Here is a 13,095-nt window from a genome sequence, read left to right on the forward strand (position 1 = left end):
GTCATATGGTATAATATTTTGGGGTAATTCTTCAAGTCAAACGAAAGTTTTCAGAGTCCAAAAGCGTGTAATACGTATTATTTGTGGAGTAAATTCATGGACGTCCTGTAGAAACTACTTCAAAGAACTGGGTGTACCAACTACTGCCTCTCAGTATATTTACTCGTCAATGAAATTTGTCCTGAATAATATATCTCTTTTTTCCAACAAACAGCTCAGTTCATACACACAATACCAGGAACAAAAATCATCTGCACAAGGACTTAAAAGCACTTACTTTAGTTCAAAAAAGGGTCCACTACTCAGGAACACTAATCTTCAAAAATTTTGCAGCAAACATAAAAAATTTAGTTACAAATAAAGATCAGTTTAAAAGGAGCCTTAAAGACTTACTAGTGGCCAACTCCTTCTACTCCATTGACGAACGAGGATCTCCTCAGCACGGATCTGTGGAACGAAAAACTAATCTAATCTAATGTAATCTAAAAGGAAAATAAAGGAGAATATAGGAGAAGATGAGTTCAGATTTGGAAAGGGAATAGGGCCAGAGATGCAGTTAGGTGCCTGAGGATGATGGCAGAAATATTTTTGGAAGTTAATAGAAGAATGTATGTATGTACGCCTGTTTTGTCAACTGGGAAAAGACATTTGGCAGAATTGACTTGTGTGTGCTGTTGAAGATTTTGAAAGATACTGGTATAGATTGGAAGGATAGAAAGTTAATAAAGTAGAAAGTGGTACTTGGAGTAGGAGAAGATGTTAGATGTGAGACAGGGTTGCTGAACATCGCCAGCACTTTCCAATATATATACTAAATAGGTAATCACTAAGGTCTTGGTAAAGTCAATAGGACTTGCTGTTGGATGAGAAATAATAAAACTATTAAGTACATTGATGATATCAGTGTGCTAGCAAAAACAGAGGGAGGGCTCAAGGTAATAATGGAGAACGTTGCAAGTGTGGTTAAAGAGTTTGGAAAGAAACTGAACATTGGCAAGACCAAGGTGGTGAGAATCAGAAAAGGTGATACACTTAATGTCACTGGATGGAATGGTATTAGAACAGATTCAGTCATTGCAGTACTTGGGAAGCTTGATAAATTCCAGTGGAAGTTGTACAGAGGAAGTGAGATGTGGCATTTCCATGCGACAGAGAGCTTTTTGGAGCACGAAAGGTTTGCTGACAGCCAGAAGCCATCCCCATTACGCTAAGGAATAGGTTCACCAAATATTTTGTGTGGTGTCCTGTGGTTCTGAAATGTGGACAGTCAGACAAATAACAAAGATATTTAGGAAGTTTTTAAATATGGTTGTGGAGAAAGTGAAATGGTAAACAGAATGAGAAATGAGATTATGCTGAGGAGGGTAGGAGAGGGGAGGAACTTCTTGAAGACAATACAGAAGAGGAAAACATCTTGGATGGGACACATATGATGAAGGTAGTGTCTACTACAGGGGATTATGAAGGGAAAAATAGAAGCAAAAAGGTGGAGGAGAAGAAGAAGAAGAGGAAGAAGAAGAAGAAAGTTTGGAATGCTAACAGATGTTAAGAGAGAAAGAAGTTACAAGCAAACGAAAGAGGATGCTTGGGACAGAGAGATACGGATGATGCCCAGCTGATACCTGCCTGAGGACAGTCCTACTGGAAGAAGAAGAAGAAGAAGAAGAAGAAGAAGAAGAAGAAGAAGAACTCTTTGATCAGCTTCATTTGCTGCATTTTTGTATTTTCTCTTTTTGTCAGTTAAATTCAATGTCTCCTGTGTAAACCACAGATATCTACTAGGCCTTTTCGCTTTATCTATGTGATCCTTTGCTTCCTTCACTATTTCATCTCTCAAAGCTAGTCATTACTCTTCTGTTATGTTCCTTTCCCTTAGTCCAACATTGCCTAATGCTCCCACTGAAACTCTCAGTGACCTCTGGTTCTTCCAATTTATTCAGGTCCCATCTCCTTGATTTCTTACCTTTTCGCAATTTCTCTACCTTTAATTTGCAGTCAGTAACCAGTCAATTATTTACAGCCATATTTGCCCCTGGAAATGTCTTGCAATGTAAATCTGGTTTTAAAATCTGTTTTACCATTACGTGATCAGTCTGAAACCTTCCAGTGTTGCTAGGTCTCCTTCATGTATGGCACCTCCTTTCATGATCCTTAGCCCAAGTGTTAGCAATGATGAAATTATGCTCTGCACAAAATTCTACAAAGTGGCACAAACTTTCATATGTTTCCACCTGTCCATGTTCTGTTATCTTTCCTACTCTTCATTTTCCCACTGCCAAAATCCAGTCGCCAATCACAGCGGCTAATTTCCTTTATCTCATTGTACATTCTTTCAATCTCGTCATCGTCTGCAGAGCTAGTTGGCACATAAACTTGTACTGCTGTGGTGGTTTTTTGGCTTTGTGTTTACGTTGGCTACAGTAATGTGTTCATTGTACTGTTCATAGTATTGTACATGACTTCCTGTTTTCTAATACATCATTCTTGCAGTACCCTATTTGATTTTGTGTTTTGTAACCCTGCAATGACTTAAGTCATGTGTTGTTCCCACCACCACACTTCACTAATTCCCACTATATCTAATGTTGACTTATCCCTTTCCCTTTTTAATTTTCTAACTTCCCAGCCAGCATTAAATTCAACATAGTGAAGTTTGACAATTTACAAAATTTCTTTACATATCCTGAATATGAATGAAGAAGAAATTTGAAAAATTATGTGTGAATTCAGATATTTTTCTTTCAGGCAAACAAGGAAGCAAATTTTTAAGTAATTTGATTACTTTGAACTTTTAGAATTAACTGCAAATGTAGATTTGAGTCACTGAATTGTTAAAGAATTAGAATCATTAAAATACTTATCCTGTGAAACAAAATGTAGCTTCATGCTATTGTTACTTAATCTGCTTATTAAATTGTGTGTTTTTGTGACAGTGTTTCAAGACAAGAGTCTTCCTTAACTGAAGGATTTATAAATAAAGTTTAAAACAATACTTGTTAACAAAGGGAGGTTTATAGGCATTTGGCTCCAGAGAAAAAACTTTGTAAAAACTTGTAATTGTATATGAAGGTTGAAGTTAAAAGTTTGTTGATACATGCAAACATTTTACTATGATATTTTCATTCTATTTTGTTATTTTATTGTATGTTGTGTAGTCCAAATACCTCATAAGTAGTATTAAATTTGTGACTAATTTTTTAAATATAATTTTCAGGTTATCTGTAAAATCCTAGTCCTTGTTAATAAAAAGTTCTTGGGTTTCTAGCCATGAGGTAAATTTAAAATACCACATTTTTGCAAGTGGCATACCCGTCATCTTCTGGTGAAGTATTGAGATACTGTAGATTTTCCAGTGTGTGTACCAGTGGTGTGCCCTTCCACGTGGCTGTGACCAGCTGGGAGTTCCGCAGGGAGGGGATGGGACTGCAGTGGTGGGGATGGTTGGTGGAGTGGAGGTTGCACTCGAATCTCTGCATGGGCATTCCAGGTGTGTGCTTGACATGCTGGGTGCGCTGTCGTCATATTCTGCTATCATGGGATTCCACACCAAACTAAGTTGGTAACCTTCTATCCCTATTGACCAGATTCTTGTAAATCCTAATTTTTATGGGTTCCTCTGTAATGCTGACCAAATAGCCAGTTGCTTGGCACATCGGCTTGGTGTTCTGAAAATGAAAGTTTTGATTGTCTATGCTGCTCTATGCTTTCTCACTTTGTGTCCCAGTCATACACATTTGAGTTGTTCCTTAGGGCATCTGAAGATACAGTGATGCATTTGGTCAATATATTAGTCTGCATTCAGTAGGAATACTGTATCTCCCCGTACATTTCGCAGAGCCAAAAACTCTTTCATCTTAGGTGGTGGTTCAAAGATGGTGCTGATGTTGCATTTTCCAAGCAACCCTGCAACTTTTGGCTGAGATTGGTCCAGAGTAACAAAGGAGAGTTAGTCTCTTGCCTCCTTTCTCCTCTCTCCGTCTTCCTGCCTCTTTCCTTGAATGCCCTTCTAGTCAGTGCTCCACTGTAGCAATTTTTATGGAAAACTTCGGCTGTGAGGCTTTCCTTGTCACACATAATGTTTGCACAATCTACCTGAGTAATTAAAACTGCCTGCCGCTGTGCTAGATAGTGGCAGCTTGTTGCAAGCAGGCGCAGGTTTGTGTGGGTCTTCTTCCTGTACACATTGGTTGCAGTTGCAACAGAAGATACAATAAAAGCTATGGGTTTCATCATGTTGTTTTTAATTGTGTACATTCCTTTGAGATGTATATCTTCCTGACTGGACATGACATTCTCCAACAGGACAATAATTTTGGTCAACAATTTCTCAGATTTCAGTTGAACTAACATAGAGTCATTAACTGACCTTCTTGTAATCATTAAAAATTGCAGTACCTGTATATGAATACTCATTTCCATCTGTCTTACTCGACAATTGAATCTATGAAATGGTAAAATGCCTCTTTATTGCACACTTAATGTTGACTTGCATACTTTACTGTGAGCTGGGTATCAGAATATTCTTAGTGGTCAATGAAAAGAAGAATAGTTTCTTCTGAATCATTTCTCCAACCCATTTGCTGATCGAAACAAATACTTTGTCATTAAAGATCTCTGTATGTGCTGCCACTGAGAATATTGTACCCTATGTGTTGTGTTTCTTTAGAATCAACTTCTTTCCCACTGACAGTTCTGATTATGTCTTCATGTAGATTTTTCATTCATTAGTGGTAAATACACTCCTGGAAATTGAAATAAGAACACCGTGAATTCATTGTCCCAGGAAGGGGAAACTTTATTGACACATTCCTGGGGTCAGATACATCACATGATCACACTGACAGAACCACAGGCACATAGACACAGGCAACAGAGCATGCACAATGTCGGCACTAGTACAGTGTATATCCACCTTTCGCAGCAATGCAGGCTGCTATTCTCCCTTGGAGACGATCGTAGAGATGCTGGATGTAGTCCTGTGGAACGGCTTGCCATGCCATTTCCACCTGGCGCCTCAGTTGGACCAGCGTTCGTGCTGGACGTGCAGACCGCGTGAGACGACGCTTCATCCAGTCCCAAACATGCTCAATGGGGGACAGATCCGGAGATCTTGCTGGCCAGGGTAGTTGACTTACACCTTCTAGAGCACGTTGAGTGGCACAGGATACATGCGGACGTGCATTGTCCTGTTGGAACAGCAAGTTCCCTTGCCGGTCTAGGAATGGTAGAACGATGGGTTCGATGACGGTTTGGATGTACCGTGCACTATTCAGTGTCCCCCCGACGATCACCAGTGGTGTACGGCCAGTGTAGGAGATCGCTCCCCACACCATGATGCCGGGTGTTGGCCCTGTGTGCCTCGGTCGTATGCAGTCCTGATTGTGGCGCTCACCTGCACGGCGCCAAACACGCATACGACCATCATTGGCACCAAGGCAGAAGCGACTCTCATCGCTGAAGACGACACGTCTCCATTCGTCCCTCCATTCACGCCTGTCGCGACACCACTGGAGGCGGGCTGCACGGTGTTGGGGCTTGAGCGGAAGACGGCCTAACGGTGTGCGGGACCGTCGCCCAGCTTCATGGAGACGGTTGCGAATGGTCCTCGCCGATACCCCAGGAGCAACAGTGTCCCTAATTTGCTGGGAAGTGGCGGTGCGGTCCCCTACGGCACTGCGTAGGATCCTACAGTCTTGGCGTGCATCCGTGCGTCGCTGCGGTCCGGTCCCAGGTCGACGGGCACGTGCACCTTCCGCCGACCACTGGCGACAACATCGATGTACTGTGGAGCCCTCACGCCCCACGTGTTGAGCAATTCGGCGGTACGTCCACCCGGCCTCCCGCATGCCCACTATACGCCCTCGCTCAAAGTCCGTCAACTGCACATACGGTTCACGTCCACGCTGTCGCGGCATGCTACCAGTGTTAAAGACTGCGATGGAGCTCCGTATGCCACGGCAAACTGGCTGACACTGACGGCGGCGGTGCACAAATGCTGCGCAGCTAGCGCCATTCGACGGCCAACACCGCGGTTCCTGGTGTGTCCGCTGTGCCGTGCGTGTGATCATTGCTTGTACAGCCCTCTCGCAGTGTCCGGAGCAAGTATGGTGGGTCTGACACACCGGTGTCAATGTGTTCTTTTTTCCATTTCCAGGAGTGTAATTTCTGTTCGAAGAACCATTTCACACTGGATTACTGTTCATCATAAGGGTTGGTTCAAATGGCTCTGAGCACTATGGGACTTAACATCTGTGGTCATCAGTCCCCTAGAACTTAGAACTACTTAAACCTAACTAACCTAAGGACACACACATCCATGCCCGAGGCAGGATTCGAACCTGCGACCGTAGCAGTCGCGCAGTTCCGGACTGAGCGCCTAGCATAAGGGTTGTGGGTGATGATTAATATCACAGTTGTTTAATGCTTCTCGGTTTAGAGAATCATTTTAAAGATAAAAGAAAATTAAGACAAATATTTCAGGGATAAGGGAGTCCACTCGTTGAAAAAGAACAGTCTTTAGTTACTGACAAGGAGACACAAAAGAAAGAAAACTTGCCAGCTTTACACACACACACACACACACACACACACACACACACGCGCGCGCATGCACCCACCTGCTGCCACATAGTGCTGGTTGGACACACATTCTCCTTAGATGGGCTGAATGTGTGCCATACCTGCTATCCCCCACTATTTCCTTCTTAGCTTTTCATCCCTAAAGTAATTTTGAAAAGACTATAAGTAATGCAATGAAGTGATTAAGATTAAGATAACTGGTCTGCTATCACTATTTTCTCAGTCTGAAATTGACAGTAATAATAGCTTTGGCACTGAATCACTCATTCTTTGAATGTGTAAATGAGAAATTCCAGATATCTTGTATTTGAAGACAATGGTCAGTAGTACTAGATATTAAGCAACTATCACAGAATCTAAATTTGTTCATGAAGCAACATATTTAGTGAATGGGTAGGTTACTGGAATGATGTTTGTCATTTAGGGATGAAACTTTAATGTGACGCAACTGTGTAAAACTAGTTTTGGCAAAGTGTGAGATTCACTGAAAGAATCGCCAGGATGACTACACTCGCCCACTCGTCACAAGTTAAGTTTATTCAGCAAGTCACCTTACTGTATATGGTGGAGAGTACCTGTGTCAGTAAATCCCTTTCCTGTTCCAATTGTCAACACATGAAGGATATAACTTATCAAACCATTGTTGACTGATTCTTGAGCATTGGTCCTCAATCTGGTCTAATCTGTTATCCAGTAGTATTGGCAGATAAAATATAGAAGATAAAGAGTTACAAGAGAGGCATGTTCACTGTTAAAATGCCAAGAAAGTTTATTCTTAGGGCAGTCGAACAGTGTATTGCTTCCTCTTACATTACGGACACTGGTACACTAAGTACTCTCCACCACACACAGGTGTAAGGTATCTTGCTGAACATAGGTACAGATTTAGAATTTCACTTACGAGGTGTGGGCAAGTGTAGTTCTCCTGAAATATATAAACACTAGAATGGCTTCAAGGCAGACCACCACTGTGGGCTTTGCAACTTATTTGTTACAGGGCTTACTGATGAACTGCATCCTTGTAATAGGTAATACCCTGCTGTAGGTGGTGATCAGTATCATCTGTAATAAGCAGCCGCTGTTGTAGCAAACTGAAATGGGTTTCATCAAGATAAATCTGTTGCAAATCATCTCACAATCTCATCTGAATCTGAGCCTGAAGAGGCTTGAAAACTATTTCATGGAAATAAAAAGATACTTCAGAAGTGCCCAGTTCCAGTTATCAATAGTTATATGTAAGTTAATATACAGTCATGGTGTTTCACAATGTCAATAATATGCACTGATCAGCTAGAACATAATGACAACCTACCTAATAGCTGGTATGTCCACCTTTGGCACAGATAACAGTAGCAACACGTGGCATGGAAGCAATGAGGTCTTGGTAGGTCGCTGGAGGGAGTTAACACCGCATCTACACAAACAAGTCACCTAATTCCCATAACTTCTGTGGAGAGGGATGATGAGGTCTGATTCCATGTTAAATCACATTCCAGATGTGTGCAGTTGAGTTCAGTTCTAGTGAGTGGGGGGGGGGGGGGCAGTACATCAGTTAGAACTTACCATTGTCTTTCTTGAACCACTCCATCACACTCCTGGCCTGACGCATTATCTTGTTGAAAAATGCCACTCCCTTTGGAAACATGATCATCATGAGGGGGTGTATGTGTATTCCAACCAGTTTACGATACCCCCTGGCCATCATGGTGCCTTGCACAAGTGTGACTGGACTGATGGATGCACACTTGAATGTTCTCCAGAGCATTATGGAGCGGCTGCAAGCTTGTCTCTGTCCCACAATGCAGGTGTCGAGGAGCTGTTCCTCTGGAAGAAAAGGGATTGGCACCCTCCCATCAGCATGATGAAGAAAGTATCGACATTCATCAGACCATGCAAGGCTCTGCCAGTGCACCAACGTCCAGTGCTGATGGTCATGTGCCCATTTCAGTCATAGATGCTGATGTCATACATAGTGTTAACATTGGCACATACATTTGTGGTTGCCTGTGGAGGCCCATCAGTAGGAGTGTTTAGTGCACTGTATGTTCAGACAAACATGTACTTTACCCAGCATTGAAGTCTGATATTAGTTATGCCACAGTTCACTGCCTGTTCTGTTTTACCAGTCTGCCCGGCCTACGATGTCCAGCATCTGCAATGAGGGTTGTCCACCCAACCCCGTGACATCTGGATGTGATTTCACCTTGATTTCGCCATGTATTGAAGACACTCACCACATTACTCCTAGAACACTCAGTAAGTCGTGCATTTTCCAAAATGCTCGTGCCAAGTCTCTGGGCCATCACAATCTGCCCTCAGTCAAAGTCAGATTGCAACATCTGCTCAATTCTGCACATGGCCAGCATACTCACTGATACATCATGCATGTGTATTAGTAGCAGCCATTCCTTGCCAGGTGATGCTGCTGTTGCCTGAACAGGTTTATATTGATAGTAGGTCAATGGTCATATGTTCTGGCTGGTCAGTGTTTAAGCTTAATCTAGCATCTGTAATTTCGGGTATTTTGAGAATTTATATTGCTTAGAGATTTCGTACTCAGCTACACTTGCACTGTTGCTTTTACAGTATCTATTTCTTTTGTACTGTTGTTTAGTTCTCAACATGTCTTGCAGACACTAATAGGAAAAGTTTGCATTATGACATTAATTTTCAGAATCCTTCAAAAATGTCTTCAATGAAATGCTGTACACATTGAAACCAGTCATTATATGAAAATTTAAATATTTTCTGGTTATTTGTAGTTACCCACCATGTAGTCTGTTCAGTAAAGAAATGTTAAGCCACACAGAATAAAACCTGGATTTACTGGATGATGCTTCTTCGCTTTCAGTCCAGTGCTTGCTAAATAGTGAAGACTTTCAACTGCCAATGCTGTACAGTTGTTGTTGTTGTTGTTGTTGTTGTTGTTGTTGTTGTAAATGACCCGCAGGGCTACCTTGAACCCAGATGAATCCATAAGAGTCTGCACAACTCTTCTCTGTGCTTGTAATCATACTTGTTCATTGCAATAGTTGTATGTTTCTGGCTCCAGGCACTCCACAGCCCTCTTGTTATTATCTGTGGAGACCCAAAACATTTTGATGGCCTGCCGTGAATACTTTACTGTAGTTTCATCACGCTCAATGATTATTTTGAAATAGTAAATTTAACTCGTACTGTTGTAAAACACCTTTGTCTTTGAGGCACTGGAGTATGAAAAATAAGAAATGTTCCTCACATCACAACAGTTGTGGATTATCAGTGCAAGAATATGCTATGTGCCCAAATTTGCTAATAGTTCATGGACATGAGAGCTGTGGGCTTCTTCATAATGTTTTGTATCAAAAAATGGTGGGCATAATTATTTCGATGTTCTGTGCACTGAACTTTCCTATTACACAGCACTCTATGAATGTGGAATTATAGTGAGTGAACTCATCTTCTAGACCTATAGTAGTTTCTTTAAAATAGAGAGCAAATTTCTTACACGAGTGCTCAGTATTCTGCTTCTTGCCTAGTTAGAACTTACCATTGTGTTTCTTGAACCACTCCATCTCACAAAGGTGCTCATCTGGGAGATAACTGTTCAGATCCTGGAAGTGAAAGAAATTTTCATCACCAGCATGTGGCCAACAAGGGGAGGAGAGGAGGTCTGACTGTTCCTAATTACTAGACTTTAAACTATCATAAGGGTTAAATTACAAATCTCTCATTGGTGATTTGTAGAGTAATGACATATTAAACTATTTGTGGTGATAAATCCATTAGATGAAAATGTTAATTTCCATGGCCCCCGTGGCAGTATTTAAATGAGTTAGGCTATAAGCCAGCAACAGGTGTCACCCACCCCATTTCCCTCTGTCACCAACAACATAATAAGACACTAAACTCAACAAGCAGTCATCAGAGTCAACTACAATAGACGAATACAATAATACAAAACACAGTTCACAAAGCTAAGTTGCTATACTGTACTAAGAAAGAAAACCTTCACCATTATTCAGCTGAACAACCCACATGGCTTTACTTTCTAGCACACTTTATGTATTGATGTGTTTAGATGATTATTTCAACCAAGTTTTGTTAATTTTGGTGTTTTCTTAACTTCCATTCACCAGAACAATGTCAAGAAACAGCCGTGGGGCAAATGGGAGTTCAGTCCTCAACTGAGAGATGCCTTAGAAAAATTTGAGAAGACTTGCTTAGAGACGGAACCCCTTCCAGAGGAATATGCCTCAAACATACCACCAGTATACTGTAAAGAGAAGGTATGTTTAATGTAGATGGTTTTAACTAAACAATCATTGATAATTTAGTTAAAACATATCTGTCTCAAAATATTCATGTTTAACTTACTTCTAATTGGAGTAGTCCTAAAGTAATAATTGAAAATTTTTATGTTCTCTCATTGGCAGGTAATTGAGTGAACTTATAAGAACAAGGCAAAGTAATTAAATGAAACAACTTGCATAGTATTAGGTTCAGCCCAGCTTGATTCATTTCCAGATACTGTGTAGGCCATCCCATTTTCTTCTTATAGCATTATAACCATGGGCATTTCTTATACTATGCGACAAAGTGTCTCCATTTTGAAGTATCACTGATAATTTTTCTCCATCTTCTGACTTGCATTGCTTTAATACTCTTCTTCACATAATCGATCCATTAATTTAGAGGTCTTCTATCTTTGTCTTTTTCCAGTTGGTCGTCATTCATTCCAGCCCCTCCCCCCCCTTTTCTGTCTGCCACACTTACAGGTGACTCAGGAGGAATGTCACGTAATTTGTGAAGTGATTCTAAATGTGAAAATAAACTGAAAAAGTCCTATGAACACGTGTCCAGTTTTCAGTCATTACGGAACTGGAACATGTTGACAACTACACACATCCATGAATGATTGTGAAGACAAGTGTGAGTATTACTTATGGAAATGCTGTGCAGGCACTATGGTGGACAGAATAATGGTGGGACAGATGACTGATCCATTCTACAAGAGGTGTTTAGTATGTCCCCCACCCACCTCAATGACTTGGCAAGATGTTATAGTGTTTGTTGTGTTGCCCATCGAACATCATCTCGGTGGGATTTAATGTGGACAACAGCGTCAGTGATGTGAGCAACAAGTTCTTCAATTGTATCCTCCTTCACAGTGAATGCATCCCCCTTCATCCAGCCCCACAAACAGAAGTCTAATGTGGTTAGGTAAGGTCATGTTGCAGGCCAGTTAATGTGTCCGCCCCACCCAATCTACCGTTGAGGAAATGTGTTATTTAGATGCTGTGATGCATCAGTGTCACATCTTTCAAAGTGCAGGAAGGTCTTCTATAAGGAAATGTGCATATGCTGCAGTTGTCCTGCAGTTTGGCAGGAACACAGGTCTCATCACCAAGTTATCAATCACACCACACTAGATGTTCACTGTGAACCTAACTTGGAATCTTGATTCCCTAGTGTCACGTGGGTTCTCCATTGTCCATGTATGAGAACTGTAACTGTTCATGATACCACTGGATGTAAATGTAGTCTCATCTGTAAATAAAGTGTATTGCATGACATCTTTGTGTACAGCCAAACAGTCACCAAATTGAAACTTCCTGGCAGATTAAAACTGTGTGATGGACCGAGACTCAAACTCGGGACCTTTGCCTTTTGCGGGCAAGTGCTCTACCAACTGAGCTACCCAAGCACGACTCACGCCCCGTACTCATAGCTTTACTTATGCCAGTACCTCGTCTCCTACCTTCCAAACTTTCATATCAGCGCACACTCCGGTGCAGAGTGAAAATCTCATTCTGGAAACATCCCTTAGGCTGTGGCTAAGCCATGTCTCCGCAATATCCTTTCTTTCAGGAGTGCTAGTTCTACAAGGTTCGCAGGAGAGCTTCTGTAAGTTTGGAAGGCAGGAGACGAGGTACTGGCAGAAGTAAAGCTATGAGTATGGGGCGTGAGTCGTGCTTGGGTAGCTCAGTTCGTAGAGCATTTGCCCGCGAAAGGCAAAGGTCCCGAGTTCGAGTCTCGGTCCGGCACACAGTTTTAATCTGCCAGGAAGTTTCATATCAGTGCACATTCCGCTGCAGAGTGAAAATCTCATTCCAGTCACCAAATTGTTGTCTGCTTACTAAGTCACCTGGATGCAGATGTTGCATGTGCTGCACATGGAACAGGTACAAGTCCTCAAAATGTAATTTACACCGCACTCCCATTTGTGAAATATCAGGCTGATGACTAATGCGATGTGTGCTCGTGGTGGGACTCTGTCGTATCATTGCAATAATGTCATCCCTTTCCCCAGCATTGTGATGTTATGTGTACACTGGGTAGTGTTCTGGATTCACGTGATGTTTTAAAAACACTGGGAAATACCTTTGAACAGGAGGTTCATCAATCAGGGGAAGGTCCCTGGTATTCTGTCACAGCTGCACAGGCACTGCCATTATAGTACCGTGCATGAACAACATGTCTTAATATTCTGCATGGGTATGTGTATCTGGCATGTTGGCATTCACAGATACAATG

At 41.7% G+C, this 13,095-nt stretch overlaps 1 protein-coding gene across 3 annotated transcripts in view; it reads left to right on the forward strand.

Annotated features, from left to right (window-relative positions):
• The window catches only part of LOC126148860 (uncharacterized), a 98,546-nt gene that overhangs the window by 32,147 nt on the left and 53,304 nt on the right, over positions 1 to 13,095 (forward strand). For 2 of the 3 annotated variants that reach the window (XM_049915782.1, XM_049915780.1), the window contains one exon: positions 10,698 to 10,847. Coding sequence is in view for 1 of the 3 variants with exons in the window: in XM_049915780.1 (XP_049771737.1) it covers positions 10,698 to 10,847 (150 nt within the window). In the remaining 2 variants the exon portion in view is untranslated. Of the gene's footprint in view, positions 1 to 7,623; positions 7,815 to 10,697; positions 10,848 to 13,095 lie in introns of those variants that run through there. The other variant, XM_049915781.1, reaches the window with a different exon arrangement.

Source organism: Schistocerca cancellata, chromosome 2 (genome assembly GCF_023864275.1).
Source record: "Schistocerca cancellata isolate TAMUIC-IGC-003103 chromosome 2, iqSchCanc2.1, whole genome shotgun sequence".
Taxonomy (NCBI): domain Eukaryota; kingdom Metazoa; phylum Arthropoda; class Insecta; order Orthoptera; family Acrididae; genus Schistocerca; species Schistocerca cancellata.